Genomic DNA, 23,322 nt, shown 5'->3' with positions numbered 1-23,322 from the left:
CAGTTTAGGAAAGTCATAGATCACAGATCTAAAGATAACATCAAAGGTTATCCAGTCTAACTTCCTCAATTTACAGATGAGGTCACACTGGTAGCCAGGGGAAGAGCAGGATACAGATTCAGATCTTGTAACCCCATCTTTGTCAATTTTTCCTGCTGTGCTAGGATCAGAACCATCCTTACAAAATCAAAGAATCTTTGTGGAAACTTCTTAAGATTCTATCCCTCTAATCATAAACAGAAATTCAATAAAATCCTCCTAAGTATGCAGCTGACATTTGTTATATGTCTTAACTTGCCTTAAAACATCAGAATTCTAAAATTTTATAACTCTAAGGAAATTTACATAAATATCTAGATATTAGTTAGCTACCTGCTGGAGTGGAGAGCAACTATTAGGCAGCTTGGCAAAGCTGAGTGAAAGCTAAAAGAACTAGATTCAAATCCTACCTCTGACCATACAGCCTTTGTGATTAGAGCAAGTCAATAAATCTCTCAGTGCCCCTCAAGCAACGCTACAAGAATGAATTTCAGAGCATTTGCTAGTCTGTATTAATAAAAGGAGTTTCTTTATTGGGGATTCCATATACCAAAAATTACATATAGTTCCCCTGGAAAAGTGCAACATGCTGAATGGATACAAGAGTTAGTAAAAATGTGTGTGTGTGTGTGTGTGTGTGTGTGTGTGTGTGAAGCTTACAAATTACTTCAAGACCAATCCAAAACCCTCATTTTTACCAATAAAGAAACAGAGGCCCAGAGTAGCAACTCATTTAAAAAAGACCAGATTTCCTACTTCCTGGTATTGTCACCTTTCTAGTGATCTTTACTTGCTTTCTAGTAAAAGACATTCTGTAGCTTCTTCAGTGATACTTAAAGTGATAAAAACCGCTAATAACTATGTTTTTCTCTCAAGTTAACTTTTTGCCACATAAATTTATATATTTTGTTTGGACATCAAGTATAAATCTTTTGACTGAAAAAAATGCCCTTGGCATAAAAAGCTTTCCTCTATGTGAAGCTTTTAGCCATCTCCTTTCATAGAAACAGTGATTTAGCTTTGTTTTATCAAAGAAATATTTGACTGGAGAAAAGGCTCAGCAGTCATTTAGCAAGAGTGATGAGATAACCTATGGACTTCCCACATGCACTTTTGTGTTTCACACAAATATCAAAGACTGCAAAGAAAGCCCCCCGCACTTTGAGTGGACAAGTGTGGTGAACTTATGGAAAGGTGTGGACTTCTACACAGTGTGGGTAGGCAAAGACTTGGCTGCAGTCTTCACCACTATAAGGAATGCCAGTATAAATGAGATTCATTGGAGTGTTAAAGAAGTACAGTGAGGGAGGACATTTTCTGCCCTAGTGAGACTTCATCTAGAATACTGGATCTAGTTCTAGGGACCATAGTTAAATAGACACATTAAGAAACACTATCCAGAAGAGAGTGACCAAGAGGAAACTCAAAACTTTAGGAGTTGCCTAAAGAAATTAGGGGACCCTTACTCCAGATAGGAGACCTAAAAACTGACATCAAATAACTAAAAGAATATCAAATTAAAATAGGATTAGACTAGCTCTATTTTGCCTCTTTAGAGAGAATTATGGCCAAAGCAGAAAGTTTATAAAGGAGTTATCCAAAAAGAAGTTGCCTTTTTTAAGTTTAAAGGATAAGTTGCTTTTTTTTGAAAGGATAAAGTTTTTATACTTTCATCCTTGAGGTAATTATAACTCTCCAGCATTTCTAATGATCCCCTACATTTTTAAGAAGAGAGAGAAGTAGAAGAGTTCCTTCCAAAAGAAGGCAGGACAGAATTTATACTTTTAGGTATGTTGAGCAACTACCTTAAAAATTTTCAAGTTCAACTAAAAACTCACATCCTAAACTGAGTTCCTTGAAGTGGCAGTCTTTGTTATGGAAAACCATTCCTGTGCTGGTGGAACTATGAGCAGACCTAACTGTTTTAGAAAGCAATTGGAATTATCGTTTTAAGTGACAGAAGTTGCCTATATCCTTGGACTCAGAGATCCAATTTCTAGGCACATATGGTAAGAAAGTCAAAGACATAAAGAAAGATCACCCATGCACCAAAATATTCTTAACAGTATTTTTCACTTCAACAAATAACAGAAAATAAAGTAGGTACTTATCAATTGAGAAATGGTAGAATTGTAGCCTGTGGATGGAATGGAATATTACTGTGCCATAAGAAATAAATGTGAAAAGTTCAAAAAAAGCATAAAAAGACTTACATGAACTGATAGAGAGTAACATGAGCAGAACTTGGGGAACAATATACAGAATGAATAGAAAAAAATTACATCAATATAAAATAGAAAGAAAAAACTAAGCTTACATAACAATCATTATGAATGGTTTTAAATGCCATAAAGCCTAATGTGATGGTTTATTTTGCTAAACTGCTTTTGATCCCCTCTTCCAAAATTTTTTTTTGTTAGAAGAAATAGCTCACTGGAAAAGAAGGAAACAAAAGATAAATGGATGCTCTGATATAACACATAAAGTGTGGGACTTGAAAGGAAATAGCTCTGAGTTCAAATCCCATCTCATTTATTTAGAGGCTGTATGATCATAGTAAAGTCAATTTAACTTCTTTTGGTCTTAGTTCCTCATGTGAAATTAAAAAGTTGGACTAGATGGTCTAGCACATCCATTCCAGTTCCAAATCTATGGCCCTGTGATTCCTAGAACACTCACACTTTAGGAGACCGGGTTACTAATAGATGCCCCACAAACACCTAAAACAAATTTTTAAATGAAGATTGAAAAAATACAGTCATTAAAAAACATTGCATAAAGAAAACCTGCTTTATAAAATAGGCCCAAGACACTGGCAGGAATCTCTGAGTGAGGGAGCCCAGTGTTCATGTGCAAATGAAAAGAAGAATACAAAACAGCCTCAGTGATTTCTGTGCCAGAAAACTCCTATAACAACCATTTGTCTGCAGTTCTGGCAAAACCTAAGTCAGGCAGCAGACTCAGGGGGACATCAGACCATTCCATTCACTCTGAAAGAAGCATATCCAGCTTGACATTGAACAGAGCTGGAAACCCAAACTGTTTCTGTCTAGTAAGAAATAATAACAAATTCACATAGTTGTGGCACTCTAAAGGTCTACAAAATGTTGCCTTTCCACCAAAACTGAGAGATAGAGAGAAGGAATACTATTGCTATTTCACATGTAAAGGAAGCAGAGGCTGGAGAGCTAAGCAACATGCCCAGGATCATCAGGTTATTAAACACTGGTTCCAGGATCTCAGACTCTAAAAGATAGAAGCAATTGATAAATCCTCACTTAGCAGCCCTGGAAAAGAAAAAAAAGAGTTAATTCTAAGCTACCTGGGCTAACCAAAAAAGAAATCGCAGGCATAGAAGAGGGAATCACTGGCATGGATAATCCAAAAGTCTTTAAAGGATATCCTACTGTGTCTAGCTTTTTATTTTATCTAATTTTGCTTCCCACTTCCATTTTCTTTGGCTAATAGGAACATTAGTGTGCATTTCTTAAACACATACTAGCTACTGATAGGGGAATTTAGCCCTGGAACACTCTCAGTGACTGTCTGAGGAAAAATCAGTCTGGGATTTAGAATGTGGTTTGCATAATACACAAAGTGGACAATACTCAGACACAAAATCAAGAGTGAGATTGTTTGACAAAGTGCTTTTTTCCCTGTCTTGGGGGAAGGAGGAGGGCGTGGAAGAAGCAAAGGACAACTGATTTTTTGCTCTAATGGCTAAAGAGCCTTCTGGAGTCTAATTTGATTTGGCTGCCATGTGGTGTTGTCCATTCACATCTGGACTGTTTGGCACAGACCTCAGAGAATAGAGCAGAAGGACTCAGGGAAAGTTCTCAGATTGTAATGCTACTGCAATGACCTACTTGGGATTAGAAGAGCATTACAGAATATCACTGTGTTTTATGGGTCATAAATATTGCACAGATGTTCCTTATTTACATAGACACTGCTGATTATTATTGGTACATTAGCATGCTAATACGGCTATTCCTGCATTCTAAACGGCAAGGCCAGAGACATAGTGATGTAATTAAACAAGAGCTGTGAAACAAAACCAAAAAAAAAAAAAAAACCTTCTTTTTGTAATTGATATCTTTGTGCCTGGTTCTATCCCATATTCTGAATTTACAACGAGATGATATAACTTTTCATATAAAGCCAGGCAGCTATTGTTCTCTGCATAGATAATAGCAGTTTCCTAGTAGACTATAAAGACTATTGACAAGTATTATGCCCATAAATATAGCTTGCACACCTCCAGGGATGGAGACATCATAGGTCAACTAATTCTATTGCTAGAGGGCTCTAATCATCATGAAGTTCTTTCTTAAGGAAACAGAAATGTTTCCCTGGAACTTCCATCCTATGAAGCCAGATAGAAGCAAGATGATGAACCCTTTCTCGATATGAGACAGCTTCAAATACTTGAAGACAGCTTCCATGGACACCCTCTTCCCCAAACCAGTCCAAATTTTCTCTTTTCACAACTAAATCTCTCCAACAACTTCAACCCATCCCACTATGTTTGGTACTCTAGGCCTCTTACCATTTGGGGGAAATTCCTTTAGCCTGACCATGTACTTGCTAAATATTGTGCCCAGGACTAGATAGCACTTCAGATCAGCATTTTGTCTCTGCTATCCTGCTTGGATGCCACTCCATGGAATAAGTTGCACCTTCTTGGATAAGTTCATCATTTCTTAACTCACTACTATCCTCCTAACTTAGGAGTTGATACACTTACCTCTTCTCCTTTTCCTCTTCCTTCTGTTTGGAGGAGAGCAACTAAATTCCTCCCAATACTTTCCTTTACAAAGTGCTGAAGCCAGACTCTTAGATCCCTCCACTTTATATCTGTTACCCTACCTGGTTTCAACTTTACAGAACGAGGTAACCCCTGGTGTTCTATATTTTCTCCCTCCTTCCCTAGCCCTCCCTCTCCCTCCCTCCCTCCCTCCCTTTCTTCCTTCCTCCCTCCTTCCTTCTTTCCTTTCTTCCCTCCCTCCCCCCCTTTTCTTCCCTCCTTCTCTCTTTTCTTCCCTCCCTCTCTCCTTCCATCCCTCCCTCCCTCTTTCTTTCCCTCTTTCCCTCCCTTCCTCCTTCCTTCCTTCCTTCCTCTCTCTCTCTCTCTCACACACACACACACACACACACACACACACACCCCTACACCTGCTTTCTTGTTTTTCTTTATATTGTAAACTCATTGCAGTCAGAGATTATCCTTTTATTAACTATATTTCCATTGCTTAGCACAATACCTGGCACATCACAGGCACTTAATAAATATTTATTGGTTTGGAGATGGTGTTAAACCAGGACAGAGGCACTGAAACACTTCCATTGTCTACACATAAGGTACATTAATAAAAATATAAAGAGCTAACTAGCATTTTGTTATTCTGGTGATATTATAGTTTCCCCATTAAAAAATATAGAATTTCTCAAAGGCAAACTTCAGAGCATTAGAACATTTTACCCTCAGTTCTGAGAGTGACATAAAAGCAGGGATTATGGCCCATTCATTGCAGGTCACAAGCCTGTCTGTTAGAAGAATGTTCAACTGAATTCTACAAGCATTCGTTAAAGTATCTATTTCGTGCCTGGCTATAGGCTAGGCAATGGGAACACAGACAATAAAATATATTCAATATATTACCTACCCTCAAAGGGCTTACTTCTTTGGGAGGGAAACAACATAAATACAAATATGTATATTAAAAATAGATGCAGAAAAGCTACATTTGTGTGGATGGGGATGGGGATAGAGACTGACAGCTGGAGAAATCCCAAAAGGCTTCTTGTGGAAGATATCACAAGAGACAAACCTTGAATGTCAATATGGTTTTTATGAAACAGAAGAAAGAAAGAAATGAATTCTAGTTATGCAAAGGCACAATGCTGGTAAAAAGCAGTGACTAGGAGAGGAAAATCAAAGTCAAGCAGCAAATCAATTCAATTTAATTTAACTAACATTTATTAGCTATGTGGGCCAGTACATAGAGTGTGAAGACCTATCATCAGAAAGACTTAACTTCAAGTCAAGCCTAAAATAATTACTAGTTTATGACCCTGGACAAATCACTTAACCATCCTGACTTAGAGTTTCTTCATATGTAAATTGAGTTGGAGAAGAAAATGGAAAATCATTTCAGCATTTTTGCCCCCAAATGGAATCATGATGAATAAGAGATGACCGGAACAAGAGATATGTAAGATTCCATATTAGGCACACTAAGGCATTGCTTCATTTATGTGTTCAATAGTGCTTCCAGTGGACTCTTCTTCCATCCAGAAGAGTCACATATAGCATTAGTAACCAGTGCCCATTTTACAGATTTCAAACTAAAGGGACAACATCATCCCAGTTCCTCACTTTACAGAAATAGAAAGTGAGGTCCAGAGACAATAATATTTGCCAAGGTTACCCAAGTACCAAGTCACAGAGCCTGGAGGCAAAGCCAGACTTTCTGACACCAGATTCATTGTTCTTTCCAATGCTAGTCTAACCTCCTCATGATACTTATCTTGAGTCCACATCTCTGGCTGGTAAACCTGACTATGATCTATCTGCTTAGCCTTAGGAGACAAAATGGTGGAGTACTTGGGATGGGAAGACTGGGGTTTGATCTCCTAGTCAGATACTTGCTATGTGACCTTGACCTGGTCACTTTGTCCCCATGAGCCTGGGTTTGCTCATCTGTAGGATGAGATGAATAACATTAATATCACCTATCTCAGGAAACTGAAGGAAGTGCTTTGTAAACTTTAAATCACTATGATAACAGTTAACATTTGTACAGTGCTTTACAAATATTATCTCATTTGATCCAATGACCGTGGGAGGTAGATGCTATTATTATTCCCATTTTACAGATGAGAAAATTAAGGTCCAGGGTCACAAAGCTAGGAAATCCCTGAGGACAAATTTGAAGTTAAGCCTTCTTGATTCCAAGTTCAGCACTCAATCTACCATTCATCAGCTGCTTCAATATTATAGGCTCTACTTTACAGTGGAAGAAAATAAAGCAGATAGAAAATAAGTTCCTTGCCCAGGATCTGAGACCAAATTTGAACTCAGATCCCCCTGACTTCAAGCCCCACACTTTATCCACTGAGCCACCATATTATTATTGGCACACTGGTATTTTGATCCTAAAATACATTCAGACAAACTTAAACACAAGATCATCTAGTCAAAACCCTGCATTGCAGAGTAAAGATAATCAAGGCTCCATCAATTGGAGAATGGATGAATAAGTTATGATATATGAATATTATAGAATTTTATTGTTCTATGAAAAACAATCAGCAGTATGATTTCAGAAAGGCTTGGAGAGGCTTACATGAACTGATGCTAAGTGAAGTGAGAACATTGTACATAGCAACAGTAAGATTATATGATGATCTATTCTGCTGGGCATGACTCTTTTCAACTGCAAGGTGATTCAGGCCAGTTCCAATGGTCTTGTGATGGAAAGAGCCATCTGTACCCAGAGAGAGACCATAGGAACTGCATGTAGATCACAACATAGAATTTTCACTTTTTTATTGTTACTGTTTGCTTGCATTTTGTTTTCTTTCTCATTTTTTTTCCTTTTTGATCTGATTGTGCAGCATGATAATTTTGGAGATATGAATAGAAGAATTGCACATGTTTAACCTATATTGGATTACTTGCGAATATAGTAAGGGGAAGGAAGAAAAATTTTGAACATAAGGTTTTGCAAGGGTGAATGTTGAAAATTATGCATATGTTTTGAAAAGAAAAAGAAAATCAAGGCTCAGAAAAGTACGATTATCTACCCAAGACTTGGTTTCCTGGACTCTATTTCAATTTTGCACAACTTCTCATGGCCAATAACTTATTGTTGATGACTCATTTTAACCAGTTCTTCATAACCTCATTTAGGGCTTTCTTGGCAAAGATATTGGAGTGGTTTGCCATTTCCCTCTCCACTCAATTAACAGATGAGGAAATTGAAGCAAACAGAATTATGTGACTTGATCAGGATCACACAGATAGGGTCTGAAGACAGTCTGAAGCTGATTTTGAACTCAGGACCTTTTGACTCCAGGGCCAGTGCTCCATTCCCTGCACCTTGCCCAAGATCCTACAGGTAAATCAATAGCAGAGTTGGAATTCAGAAGTAGACTTTCAAAATCCAAACTCTAAGACCTTTCAGCAACACTCAAATTTGCATCTCTATTGACTTTTTCCCCTGAGGCAATTGAGGTTAAATGACTTGCCCAGGGTCACACAGCTAGGATGGGTTAAGTGTCTGAGGCCAGATTTGAACTTGGGTCCTCCTGACTTCAGGTTGATGCTCTATCCATTACACCACCTGATTGCCTCCCCACCTAGCTGCCCCTACTCTATTGTCCTTCAAGATTAAGATTTAAGCACCTCATAAAAACTCTGTGAAAATATTTTGATTGGCCTGAGTTAAAGGTAAAAAAATAAATAAATAAACAACAACAATAATGAAAAATACTAAGGTTTTTAAAGATTAAAAGAGGTGTCCATAGTGACAAAGATATGGAAATGTTGGAGCTAGGACTCAAAGCCAAGTCCTCCATCTTTTTGACCACATCTTGCTACCATCATTTATATAATGGTATTATAAAAGGAAAATTAGAAGCCTGAATTAGCCAAAAGAAAGCAGTCAAATCTACTCTGGATGCCAGAATCTCCTCATGGAGCGTGCTAGCCTAACCTCAGAATTTGTCCCATTAGTTTCAAGGATAAAGTGAGGAGGCATTTATGAGCATTGGACACAACTTCCAGTCCTCTGTATTTCCCATAACATAAATCCAGACAGTGAAATTACCCAGATGTTAGCTGCTGCGCTTTCAACCCACCTGTAAATGCATTACTCTAGTCATTATACAAATCTAAAGAAACAGATTAGGAATTGATTTCCTCCAAAGAACCACCACATTAAACCAATCTTGATTCCTTCCCTTCAACAAAAGAGCATCATTTGCCAAATCTTTTTCTTTCATTCAAATAACAAAAAGAAGAAAATCAAAGACTATCACAACTGTCTACTACTCAAGAAGGAAGAAAAATGACAGTACACAATCTGGCCTGTATGTGTAAACTGATGGTGTGGAATTTCACAATCATTCAAGGTCCAACTCAAGTGTTGCCTTCCAGGAAGTTTTAACTTGTGATATAGCAGAAATACTGAATATAAAGTCAGAGGACAAGTATTTAAATCAAGATAGATATATAAAAGTCCAGGTCTGCCTATAGCAGTTCCTCAATAGCCATGAAAAACAAAGAAGGGAGTCAGTCTGGAAAAAGCATTAGGTTTGGAGTAATTAGACATGAGTGTGAATACTGACTTTTTTGGGCAACCTCAGGCAAAGTGCTTTAAATCTCCAATCTCAGCTTTCTCTGTAAAATGATGAAGATGAATGGGAAGATCTTTAAAGATCCTATTAAGTGAGTTAGAGAGAGAGAAAGGGAAAGGGAAACATGGACCTTCCCTCAAAAGACAGCTTTAATCTACAACATACACTACCATTATGGAACCAACCTCGCCCCCATGTAATGTGTCCTTCACATCTGTCTGTATATCAAAACGAAAACCCTGGGGACCCCAAGACCCAAGCTGTGTATTTTTTACCCCTGAATACCTGCCTTATCAGTAGCAAAATAGCCTAGAAAAGACACAAGCTCCATTTTTTAATCTGAGTTTTCAATTTAGCTCAAGAAAATTATCTCAGAATCAGAGCATGAGATTAAATGGTTTGATACTTAATAAAAAGTTGCCTAAATATGGTATGTCCTGAGATGGCCTACTAAGTCTTTCTTTTATGTTTATCCTTACCTATTTTCCCCTTTTTAACTCCCCAAAGTTCAGCACATACCTTTCCACTTCCAAAATTTTAACTATTACTTTTAAGACCAATTCTTTGAAATCTCAGTCCATTCCCTCAGGGAATGAGGTATCAGGAAAGCAGAGTTTCCCATTCAGCCAAGGATTTTCCAATCTAAGCACAAAATCTTTTTTCTTTAATCATTCAGAAGAGAAACTTTTCTGAAACAGATAATATGTTTAAGTCAACAAATAACTTCAGCCTTAGTTTTCTTACCTATATGGAAATAAGAAATTGTTAATAATAATATTCCTGTGGGGGGATAAGAATAGCATCCACCTTACAGGATTGTGAGGATGTTAATTAGCATATACAAAGTAATTTATAAACCTTAAAAACACTTTATAATTGCTATTATTACACATTTCTTTGCCGTCTTAAACTGAGTGTAAGGATACCAGATAGTTAACTTTTCTGAATAATTCAAAATCATCATAAATGGGCTGTGAAGCAATGATATTCTGAGTGATTACAGGGGTGTGGGAAGGTTATTGTCCCTATACTGAATTGGCCTCAGATTTCGAAGCAAGTTAACTGCTTATGTCTGCTCTCTATAGTTTTCTGTCTTCTCCCCATTAGCCAGAAATTTTTTCCCTTTTCTCACTTTTTATAAACTATGATCTTGGGAATCCAATAAGCAAGTTTGTTATAACTATGATAAATACAAAGTAATAGGTTCCAAATGGGGTTTTAAGTATTTACTTGCACCAAAAAATACATGGACTTTTATATATCTATCCTGATTGCTCAGCATTTCATCTTATTAGATTCAGTCCATCACTTCAGCCTCTCAAGATTCTTTTAGGTAGCAATTCTATCATCCAATTTATTAGTTATGCCTCTCTAAAAATTTGATAATCAGATCATCTATATCTTCCTTTTTAAAATCATATCCATATCAACAGAATTTGTGGGTAAATATTGAATTTGTAGTCAGAGGGCCTAGGCTCCCATCCTGCCTCTGTGAGATTTATAAATAAGTCATTTCCTCTATCTGTTTTGACTTCCTCATGTAAAGTGAGAAGATTGGCTGGACCAGATGACCAAGATTTCTTACAACCCTAGACCTCATTAACCTATAAATAGTGAACAGTATATGGGAACATCATGAGATTTATAGTTATACAACAAGGATAATAAAGAAATGAATTGTAAGAAGCATGACTACTAAAATAACATTAACAACTAGACAGGACCTTCGTGGTCATTTAGTTCATATTCTACTTTAGAAAAGCTATAATCTATATAGTGAGGGAAGTTTAGAAAGAATTGTGATCAGTGTAACCTAGGTAATTAATGGAACAGAAAATCTTAATGTCCCTACAGAGGGAGAAGAGGAAATAATGAAAGTTGTAGATGGAGGTGGGAGAGGTCACAGGGACCAGATTCACTAAGGGTGCTCCATGCATGATTTTACAATTGACATGACTGCACAATTAACACCAACTCATATTGCTAGATAAAATTTGATGTTTGCCAAGTACTTTCTGCATAAACACTCTGTGAACTGGATGATGCTCTTATCAACATCCCCATTTTGGGTGGAGAAACTGAGGCTCAGAGTTTCCCATGACTCATAAATATTAAGTGTCAAGAACCAGGCATAGAATTCCTGACTCCGAGTCTAAGTATTCTTTCTGCTCTACCATACCTGCCCCAAAATTACAGAAAGGGCTCATTGAATAAGCAAAGGCACATCTATTCCCTCATAGAGGATGGGGTAAGGCTCCCCTCTAAAGCTTTAGTTAAGTAGTGGCCAAGCAGAAGCATTTGGGATTTGAGCTTCCCCAGGATAAAGAGCTCTAAATAAATCAAGGGACTTTAGAGAAAGGCAGCAAATTGGTTGGGGAGATGAAAAGACTGAGTCAGGAAGAAAATGCAGAGGGATTAAAGAATATAATTTGGTGAAAATGATGACTAACTGGGGCATAATAACAGGATACCAAATTCTAAAGGTATAAACACCACAGACAGAAATGAACACTTTTGCATCGTACAAAGGAATATAACAAGGAGTCAGGGGAACAAGTAAAAGAAAAGAAATGCACAATGAACATTAGGGAGAAATTCTTGGCAGCCACAGAAATGACTGGATCATAGGATTGCTCCCTAAGGGAATGGTCAAAAGCTCACCAATTACAGACAAACTGGCTAGGTCCTGCAAGAGGGTATTTCATAGTTAGTAAGCCTTCACAGATCCTGGAGAAAAGTAACATGATAGTATTAAATGACTCCTAGAATGGGACTCAAGAGACTTGGATTCTAATTCCAGTTCTACAACTGACCAAGTATTCTTCACTAAGCTTTTCCTCTTTTTGAGACTTCAGTTTACCCATTTGTAAAATAAGGATTTTGAACTAGAAAACCCATGTTTCTTTCAAACTGTTTAATACAATCTGTGCCTAGTTGTTGAGTATGTCTGTCTATGTGAGTGAGAGCATAACATAGTAAATAAAAAATTGATCTCAGAGACAGAAGACCCACTTTGACAAATACAGGCTGAGTGACTGAGCAAATTATTTATTCTTTCAGTGATACCAGATAATTCCAACACTTTAAGTTGCAAAAAAAAAAATTCTCTATACCAATTAAATTATAGACCTAGTCATAAGGTCTATGACATGAGTACCCTCATTCTATACGTGTGTTTATATGTATAGATATATACAGAGAGAAACATATGTATATATGTATGTGGGTGGATGGATAGATAGATATGCATTTTCAAGATTAACAGGGTTTCTAGACATTCCTGAGGAAGTCAAGAGTATAGAGATTTCTTCAGCTTTAATCTCAGGAAAGGTGATATTAATTGATTGCATAATCATGAGGAAAAGTCATTTCCCTTTCCTGGGTCTCAGTTGTACCAGCTGTAAAAGTGATTTGGTTGAAGTAGATAATCTCTAAAGGTTCTTTTTATATCTAACATTCTATGAATGTATTATTCAATAGGAAGAAAAGATAAGGCCAGAAGGGCAGCAAACCAAAAGACCCATGATGGGCTTTGAATGTAAGATCAAGGAATCTGAATTTTATTCAGGAGGCAACAGAAAATAATTTAAAGTTTTTGATCAGGAAAATGACAACAAATCCATACATAAAGATTAACATGGCAATAATGTGAAGAGTAAATTGGAAAGAGAGAAAAAATAGAATCAGAAAGACCTGGTAGGAGGTGGTTATAATGATCCTGAAAGATGGTAATGAGAGACTGCAAAGACATTATTTAATAAAGTCTCAACAAACATTTAAGTGCCTGCTCTGTAGACCACTTTACTCAGTACAAAAGAAGATGAAGAGTTCAGATAAGATTGTCTCCTAGATGATTACAATCAACTTTTCATCTGCAGCTCTGTGGACTCCTAGGAACACCATAGCTTGGTCCAGGATGAGCTGATCATCTGAAATCTCATCACCATTTGATACTCAACATCTTCTCAACTCATCCTCTATTGCCTTTTTCTTCTGATTGAAGGATCATTAAACTCTTTACATATATATATATACATACACTATATCTTTAACTCTACAGAACACCATGTTCTCCATTGAGTACCTCCTGGCTTGGCTGCCATTCTCTAATCCTACTCCTTCCTCTAACCCAGCTTTTCAGCTCCTTTTTTGTGTGCTATCTTCCTTGTAATTATAATGAATATGATGGAAATAAGTGTGTAATTAGATAGTTCTAGTAGGAAAGAGCAAGTAAAAGTTTGCAAATTATCAGATGTTAGTGTTGAGAGAAAAGCAAGAATCAAAGATAATCCCAAAGTTTCAAGCATTTAGAAGAATGGTACCATTGACAGAAAGATGAAAATCAAAAGTAATAACAGGTTAGAAGGGAAGAGAGAGATTATCTGGTTTTAGAGATAACTACAGAACCAGTCCATTGGACAGTATCTTCTAGCTCACTGAAAATACAATTTTAGGAGGTCAGAACTGCAGATGAAGATTGGGAAGATATCTGCACAGAGATGATAGGTGAACCCACAGAATTTTCAAGACAAAGAAAGTAACAAAAGAAAAGAAGGCCAACCTGTAAAAATCTTGGGAAATGAGATCTGAAATCACCAAAAAGAAAAAGTCAGGGAAGCATGCCTAGTGTCAAATGTTACACAGTCAAGAAGAATGGAAGCGAAAAAGAGGGAACAGGAAAATCAATTAAACAATTAGTCTGATGACTCTGAAATAACCTTCTGTAGAGTTGTGGGATGGAAGCCAGACTAGAAGTAGGGAGAAAGAGTGTAAGGAAAAAATGGTATGAAAATATGAGAGAAGGAAAGACAGTCAGAGACAGAAACACAGTGAGACACACAGAAAGAGAGACAAAGAAAGACAGACACACAGAGAGAATGAGAATAATCTATTATTTCTGGAGGTTTAACTGTGGTAAGGAAATAGGAAAGAATACAGATCACTTTTTCTTCAGTTTGACCAACTAAACAGAAGGTTCAATAGAAGGCTGTTTTTCTTAAAGGACTGAAGACACCTGTGCCGGTTTGTAAGAAGATGGAAAAGTCATAAAACCATAGGTGTACATCTGGAAGAAAACTTAACAATCACATCATTCAACCTCAGTAAAAAGGCAAAAAATATCAGGACTTTCATGCCTATCAGCATAACAACAGCAGGTAATGCTTCTATAATGCTTTAAGGTTTATGAAGTTCTTTCCTCATATTTACCCTTCTTTTTTAAGATGAAAAAACTGAATCTCAGAGAAGTTAAGCAATTTGTCATTAGTGACACAGTCTATAACTGTCAAAGCCAAGACCTAAACCTAGGGCTCTTTCCATTACATTATATTACCACTACTATGAGATAGTGAGATAAAATAAGATTACATTTAATAGAGATAAATGTAGAATTCTTCACTAAGATTCTTAAAAATCAACTGCAAAAATACAGGATGAAGGAAACCTGGTTAGATAGTAAAATCATGTAAATAAGGTCTGGAGGATTTAGCAAGTTCAATGAGAGTTACCAGTATGACATAACAACTTTTTTTGCCTATCGCCTCAAATTATATTAATGGGACTAGAATGTGTAGGATGAGAACTGTGATGGTCCTCCTAAATTCAAAGAGCATTATCAAGCTGGGATATGACCAGACTAGAGGAAACCCAATACATAAAACCCATGTCATATTAAAAAATTGTTTAAAAGACGCTTAGCCTGAAAAAGAGATATGGTGACAAGGATCAAGGAGACAAGGAGAAGGAATAAGAAATTATATGGTTCCTATTATGTTCCAGAAATTATGCTAAGCACTTTTTACAAATAAGAAGAAAGAAATTGTCATTATCTTCAGGTACTGATAGGTTCATCTATGATGTAGAAGCAGAATTCAACTTTTTCTATTTCATCCAGACGGTAAAAGTATGGCCAATGAATGAGAGCTATAAGGCAAACAAAATCTGGGCATAATATAAGAGATAAGCTTCTAACAAACACCTGTCCACTAAATACGAAAAAGAACAAGAACAAATGCTGGAGAGGCTATGGAAAAACAGACACACTGATGCACAGCTGGTAGATCCATAAACTGATTCAACCATTCTTTAGAACAATTTGAAACTATGTCCAAAAAGCTATAAAACTATGATCTCTTTGATCTAGCAATACTACCACATCTGTATCCCAAAGAGATTAAAGAAAAAGAAAAATACCTATATGCACAAAAATTTCTAGCAGCTCTTTTTATGGTAGTAAAGAACTGAAAATTGAAGAGATGCCCATCAACTGGAGAATAAATAGCTGAACAGGTTATGATATATGATTGTGATAAAATACCATTATGATTGAATGCTTTAAGCAAAATTGTTTCATAAAACCTGAGAAAACTTTTATGAATTTATGCAAAGTGAAGTGGAACCAGAAGAATATTGTACACAGTAAGAGCAACATCATAATGATGGCCAACTATGAAAGATTTAGCTATTCTAGTCAACACAATGATCCTAAACAATTCCAAAAGACTCATGATGAAAAATGCTATCCACATCCAGACAGAAATGATGAAAAATGCAAAATTAAGCATACTTTTAATTTTCTTTATTTTGCAACATTTTACAATATGTTCTGCATGATTTCAACAAGGATAATTGATAACATTGCTTGCCTTCTCGAAGGGGAATAGAACTTGAGGGAGGAAGAGAATTTGCAACTCAAATTGTCAAAAAAAAAAGTTTAAAATAAATCACTAAAAATTAAAATTAAAAATCACCTACCCAAAAGTAAAATAGGATGCTTCAGAAGACTATAACAATTCAGCTGATATTCAATCATCAGAGGAGTTTAGGGAATGGATGGTGACTTATTGTATATCAGAGGCAGCATGATAAAATAGAAAAGGCAGTTTAGAAAAGCTAGGTTCAAATCCCAGCTCTGTCATTTACTATTGGCATGACCTTGGTCAAATCATTTAACCTGTCTGGCTTCAGTTTCCTCAAATATAAAATGATTATGTCGGACTAGATGGTTCCTAAAGTTCCTTCTGCCTCTAGATGCTATGTTGTAAAATGCATTTTAAGTAGTAAATTAGATTAGATATCTTGTGAGGTTGTTTTCAATCTTGAGATTTTATTATAAGAAATTTCATTAATAAATTATTTTATCCTTTTTCTAGGCCAAAAATGAAGCTGCCCAAGGAGACTAGAGTGGATGCTGATTTCTGTGGCATGATAAACTAACCCTTCTCTGTACAATGATATTTATCATATTTCTTTCTGAGCTTTCTGATTGTAATTAATCCATGAAACCCATGTGCCTTTTTTCTTCTACACATCAATCTGAATCAATTTTGTAAGTAAGATTTCATGAGATATTCTAACCACTCTCTAATATCTACCCAAGGTGCTCTCTTCAAGACCTAATAGTTTTAATGTGCTTGAAAAGACTGTTAAGCTTATCTGACATGCTTTGTTTTCAATAATCCCAAAGGAACTTTCTTTTCCTTTTAGTGCTGAAAAGTCAACGCTCTTCTAAATGCTTAAATATGTCCTCTCATTCTTTAAATTCACATATTTAAAATTTTAAAAAAATACCTTCCCCATAAGGATCTTCAATATCATTTCTGTTTACTTACATTTCTCCAACATTTTGTGTCATAAATCATATATCTTGTTGATTCCTTTTTTTCCATTTAATCCCCATCCTTGCTTAAAAGTACTTCTTAAATTTATGATTTCTCAAGAAGCAACGCCCCCATGCCTTAGTAAATATTATTCATGATGTTGGCCATATATACACACACATGAAGAAAAATGCAACATGGTAGAGAAGTTTCTGGTAATAAGATTACTCACATTTAGCTATTCTAATCCTCAAAGTACAATCCAGCCCTGGAACCTGCCTGGGCTGACACAAATTCAGAGTCACTTCCATACCAGGATGAGACATGAGAGCAAGAATCCTGGAAATCATCTAGTTCATCCATGACCCGAAACAATAAACCTCTCTACAAAATCATTTTGTCAATGGGAAAACTGAGACTTAGAAAGAGTAACTTGCTAAATGTCACAACGTCATTAAGTAACAATAGCAAGATTCAAACAAAATTCTTCTACTCCAATCTCAAATATTCTTTCTTCCATACTATGATGCCTCCCTTTAATCAATCTATTTATTCTATCTCAATATCTACTAATACAAGAAATTTACTACCTCCTCAATTATCCCTGTGGAATATAACAACAAATCATGGGGGATACAGTATGAGGAAATCCAAAGTCCTGAATTCAAATTCCATATAATATTCACTGGTTATGTGACCATGGGCAGGTCATTGAACATCCTAGAACCTGATTTTCTTACCTACTTCAGGATAAATATGGTCTGTAGTATTAATGTCAATAGATTGCTCAAATAAGATAATATATGTAAAGAATGTTTGCAGATTTCAAAGTTTTATGCAAATGCTTATTAATCCAACTCATTTGTGAATAGTTCCATTTGCTAACAATTTCTTCCTTAAACTGAACTGAAACCTTTCTTTCTATAACTACATATATTATCTCATTTGAGCCTAGGACCTGAAATATAGTCTCCAGAACTGTGGGTCAAATAACAATATCACTATCCCACTCCACCTTCTTGATTCCATCCCTCTAAGCAGTTGATTTTTTTCTTTTACTTTTTTTTGGCTGCTAATTTGATTCATGTAACTTATACTACATTCACACATAAAAATCTAGTTTTTTTTCCCACAAAGGCAGGTAACTTTGTCTGTCTTGTTATCTCTTTCAAGGACCACAGTGTGCCACACTTTTCAAAAGAGCCATGTGTTTATCTGGCAACAGTTTATTTTTTATAGGTGCCAATTCAGGAGGTTAAGTGTGCTTACAACAGAACATTTCCTACACATTACTAGGATGTCCAAATGCATTACTGTCACCTGTAGAAGAAAATTTAATTTGGAAACTATTTTTAAAAGCAGTATCACCAACTGAGTATTAAGCTCACAAAGCTCCCTTGTCTATACTAATCCTCACAAAGGAAAAAAAGTCAAAACCTGCCTCTCAAACTGATAGGCTTGGCAAATTCACTTTCTTTTTCTATGTTTACAATCATTGGTAGTGGTCAGAAACAACTGTCTTTCCTCTCTCTGCTATGAAATTTTAACATCATCATCATCAATAAATATTTATTGAGTATCCACCATGTATTTGGCACTGCTACTGTTTCCACAGCAACACGTCATCCCTTATTTAAAGGGGAAATGCTATCTTCTTCTGTGATCATAGTTTATAAAGGTGACATTAAGTCTACTAGAATGGATGCTACCGTTGAATTCTACAGTATTTTCACCAAACCAAAAAAGAAAACAAATTTAGTATGTGAAAAGAGTCCTTACACTTGTGTGTGTGTGTATATATACATATATATATATCAGAACGCACCCAGATTGAGTCTGCTCTTAACCCAGAAGCATGTGTGTCGCAATTGTTACAGAAACAGAATTTCAGACCATTACTGGCCATTAATAGTTCTTTTATTAGAAAACAAATCAAGCAAGCAAGGACAGAAAATAAAGTTGCACTGTACGGCTAACAGCTCCCCAGAGGAAGGTAGAAGTGATTATTGAGTTAAATGACTACATTGGTAACAACTGCAACGTAGAGCCGTTCCTTCCATAAGATCTGTTCAGATGATCAAATTCCTGGTGCTAAGATTTGCTGGGAAATGAAATAATTATCTCCCTTCAACCTTCTTTTCAGATCCCTTCTCTTCCATCAGGACCCCAGTTATTATTAAAGGATTGATTATTTAATTATTTTTCCAACCTGAAAAAATCAACTTCATATATTGGATAGTGTTTTTCTTTTTAAGTTGGGGTAATAACAAGCTTGTTAAATAGCCCAATTAGACAACACTGATTCATCTGCTCATTGTGAATTTCTTGGTCAACAGGTGCTTGAACAGGTCACAGTCTCAATTTGAAATTAACTATAATTCTTAAAATCTAGGTAACTTTTAGAATCCGTATTTCACATTGAAAACAAAGTAACTGAAAGAGCAAAGAGAAAATCATTGGTAATGGTTTTTTAATTTAATTAAAACTTTCTAAGTTTTAGCTAGGATTCCTAAATAATATCAACCTATGATTATATTGGCTTTAGATTTTTGTTCCCACAAATTCCCATTAACTTGACAACATTGTGCAATTATGTTAGTAGTGTCACGCGGATAGATTTGTTCAATGTTCACCATTTATCTCCATCAACGAACGTAGACGTTTGTTGAATGAGGGTGAAAAGACTGGAAGAAATAGTCTAATAATTAAATGGGCTAGTTAGCATGGCATTAGAAAGGAAACAATGCTCAAACAACAGAATTTCTACAAATTAATGGTTCTTTAGAAGATCGGAGTTTCTAACACAATTTCATTTTATCAGGTAGACAATTCTTAACAATTGCAGCCCCTCAATAGTTCGGTAGCATTTGAAATATGAAATGTCACAGGTAGAACTAACAAGGACATATAGTACTGAAACACAAGTCATGTTTTCCCCCCTAAACTAGATGCCAAGCCTACTTGCCTTTCCTGTGTGTTATGAACTAGCAAACAAAGAAAAGGTGCCGACTGCACTCGCACTTTTCTAAATGTTTTAACAAAAGGCTGCTGAATAAATACATTACTCAGAGGGAGGGAAAAGTTCCATCACAGAGATTTGCATTTTAATAGTTAGGGAAAGAGCACCACCCAATGGAAAACACTCAAACTGCAGAACATTCAGCACTGGACAGCTTTCTTAAGGAACTTCCCGGTTCCAGAAGAAATTCAAGGGAAAATGGAGTGAAAAATCTGGCAGATCTTTGTATCTGTTCCTTTACCCGGGTGTGCATGCTGTAAGTGATTTGGGTAATATGAAAACCTAGAAGGTCAGGTAAAATCTAAAACACATATCTCTCACAGTGTCCCATGACTAAGATTCTCTTGTGGAAAGAACTATTCTCACATTCCAAAACACGATTTTAATGTACTATTATTTCTTTCACTCTTCTCATGCAAAATCCTTAGTGGGGAAACTCATCCTGTAGATTTGCTACCCTTCAATACAGATTCTCTACTCTTGTTTACTAACCTTTTCTCTCTCTCGGAAAATCAAACACCTCCAAGAATCTTTCCAAGCAATAGAAAGACAATTCCTGGTGGTAAAAAGCTTTGATGTCATCCTCTTTTTTTTTTAAACATTATGCCAGTTCAAGCCTAACTTACATCTCTTGTAACAGTTATTCCAACTGTTTCTTGGTCTACCTCAGAAGCAGTTTGTTTTATAAGACTACATTTCCAAAGGTTTTGGTTTTTTTTTAAGCCTTAGTAATGTATGTGCACAGCTGTTGCTTAGCAATCTAAATCCAGCCATTTCTTATTAAGTACCATTTGGTTTATCTCAACCTCTCCTTTCTGGAACTGAGCAGTTAAAATTCAACATAGTCAAGCACATTTCCCATCTATCAATGCAATGGAAAGAAACTTCGGCACTATTTGAAACTGGAAAAGCTCCACTACTCTTTCACCAGTGTCTTACTCTGGGGACCATGGCACTATTACTGTCACATTATTTGTGTAACAGTGAAATGATTGCTATATCTATACGGAACCCAAGGATCAAATACACAAAGAGCCGTATCCTACTAGCGGCACGTCAATACTATCTTCACCAATTCATTTTTTCTGCTACCATTCACCCAATTTTATTATTGCAACCACATTACCATCTTTCAAACTTTTCCAAAATCCAACATCAAAGACAGTCATTTGACTGCAAAGGGTCCTGACAAATGAGCATGACAGTCTTCACTACCCACCACAGAACACAAAACGTTCTAAGGTTGCCTGCTTTTCCTCCGAGAATAAGATTGAGGTTTGGTTGTTACCGCTGCACTCCCCCCCCCCTTTATTTTAACAACAGAAGAATGAGAAATTTTTGGAATTTATGCCATTTTAATTCCTAATTCTATCCAAAGACCACCATCCAAGTTCATCTTGGGGAAGTTTATGGGGGGAGAGAAAATTAATCTACAGAGAAAGGTGGATATAACATTCTTAGGGAAAGAAGCATTTCAATCCAGGGACGGGAAGACAACCACTTGCCTGAATAGGCACCTGTCGTCTTTAAGTAATTCTAGCTAAGTCTAAAGGAACCGTAGGAGGGAGGGAAAGCAGACTTGTTGCAAGGGACAGATGCCCCAAATCTAACAACCTCAAATATTAGGCTGACAGACTCTGACAAGTGTGAAATAGACAGTCCAAATATTCTCAGCATCCGAGGAAGTTATACAATGCCAGGGCCCTCAGTGGAAAGTAACTACTCTACTTTTTAAAAGGCTGACCAACTTTTGATTTAAAGGTACAGAATGGAGGTGGGGGAAGATAGGTCGCAGTTAGCACTGGCTGTTACCGCTGGCCGGCCTCTGCCTCTTCTGATTTCGAACAGCTGCTAGATAGCTAGGCAAGAAGCCTGGAGAATGCCATCCCTGGAGCAGAGACTATCTGTAACTTTGTCCCTGGGGCTTCGGAAAAGCCTCCAAAAGGAAAGGAGACTCGGGGCTCGCGCAAACCACTGGAAGCTGGTTCTCAGCCCGAGCCCCCACATAGGTGCAGGATACGGGCCAACCCTCAGTCCCTGTGACTGGGAAACGAGGTTCTCAGTGGGACCTTAGGGAAAAGTGGGCTCCGAGGTGGCTTCGGGAACGCTTGGGACAGTCGGCACTAGGAGCCAGCCGGAGATCGAGCCGGGATGACCGGGGACTGACCAGCCGGCAATGTTTCCCCGACGGCCGTGACCGAGACACCGAGCTCGCTGCTCCTCTCTAGGGGAGCACGGACTTGCAGTCCTGGCCAAGCACCTGAGAGGATCTGGGGAGGAGACGAGTCCCGGGACCCTCGGCTGGGCAGTGGGCGAGGCATCTAGTCCCCATTTGAAACCTACGACCAACTCCCAGCCCCCGCCTCAACTTGGCGGAGCTTCCCGGCCCCACTCACCTGCAAAGCCCTGTCCCTCTGCTGGGTGCAACAGCTGCAGAAGGAAGACAAACGTGGCGGTCCTGGTCATGCTTTACTGGCGGGCGCATCCCCTTCCCGCGGCGGCCAAGCAGGGACTGGGGCTGGGGGCTACAGGCTGGCGAACAGCCCCGGAGGCGGCGGCGTCCTCAGTGGAGACTGAGCGCCGCGGCTCCGCGCTCCTGGCTTGGGCTCCGCGCTCTGGCGGCTGCTCTTCGGCTCTGAGGAGTAGCACCAACTGAGGGAAGGAGGGAAGGGGGGAGGGACAAGGGGGAGGGGCATCGAGCGGGGGGGTGGGGGGGAACAAATGCGAGAAAGAGGGGGTGGGAAAGGAGATTTCCCCCGAGTCCTAACGCCCGCCTTTTCCTTGCCTCGGCTCCCGCACACCCCGGCGCGCTCTCGCTCCTTCCCGGCTGGAGCCAGCTGAGCCACCACGCCACAGCCGATCCGGCTAAGCGCAGACCCCAGGAAAAGGACTCCGAGCTTAGGAGGAGACTCGACTCGCCAGTCCTCCCCGAACTACCTAGGAGGCTTATCCCGGAGAGCCTGAACCGAAGGCTCCGCTCTGGCCCGACCCTAGCCTCAGTCTGCCAATGAAGCCCGCTTGGCAGGTGGCTTAGGACACGGCCCAGGCGGCTGTGCAGGTACCGGGCGGGGCCCGGGACTCGGGGGGTCAGACACGTGTGGAAGGGGCGCGGGGTGGGGAAGCTGCCAGGGCACGTGGAGGGGGGGGGGAAGAGAGGGGCGAGAGGTTAGTGGGGCACGTGGGAAAGGGGGACTTGGAGGTGAAGGGGCGCCTGTCGGGGCTGTTGCTCAGGGTACAACAGTATCCCTACACAGACACAAACATGCCCCTGGTCCAGCTGGCTCTCCTGGAGGAATTCGGAAA

The 23,322-nt window shown here is 38.1% G+C and overlaps 1 protein-coding gene and 1 long non-coding RNA gene across 10 annotated transcripts in view; one reads left to right on the top strand and one right to left on the bottom strand.

Annotated features, from left to right (window-relative positions):
- The window catches only part of PTPRT (protein tyrosine phosphatase receptor type T), a 1,291,476-nt gene extending 1,268,800 nt beyond the window's left edge, over window positions 1-22,676 (bottom strand). For all 9 annotated transcript variants that reach the window (XM_051979271.1, XM_051979273.1, XM_051979274.1 and 6 more), the window contains exon 1: window positions 22,416-22,676. In XM_051979271.1, the coding sequence (XP_051835231.1) occupies window positions 22,416-22,485 (70 nt within the window). In that variant the 5' untranslated portion in view covers window positions 22,486-22,676. The remainder of the gene's footprint in view (window positions 1-22,415) is intronic.
- Window positions 22,677-22,771: 95 nt separating this feature from the next.
- Window positions 22,772-23,322, top strand: part of LOC127550390 (uncharacterized) — a 52,276-nt gene continuing 51,725 nt past the window's right edge. Inside the window, exon 1 of the long non-coding RNA XR_007950858.1 lies at window positions 22,772-23,077. This is a non-coding gene — a long non-coding RNA (uncharacterized LOC127550390). The remainder of the gene's footprint in view (window positions 23,078-23,322) is intronic.

The sequence above is a fragment of the Antechinus flavipes genome, chromosome 2, assembly GCF_016432865.1.
Source record: "Antechinus flavipes isolate AdamAnt ecotype Samford, QLD, Australia chromosome 2, AdamAnt_v2, whole genome shotgun sequence".
Classification (NCBI taxonomy): domain Eukaryota; kingdom Metazoa; phylum Chordata; class Mammalia; order Dasyuromorphia; family Dasyuridae; genus Antechinus; species Antechinus flavipes.
The sequence above is the reverse complement of the archived record's forward strand: the minus strand, read 5'-3'. Positions and strand labels throughout refer to the sequence as shown.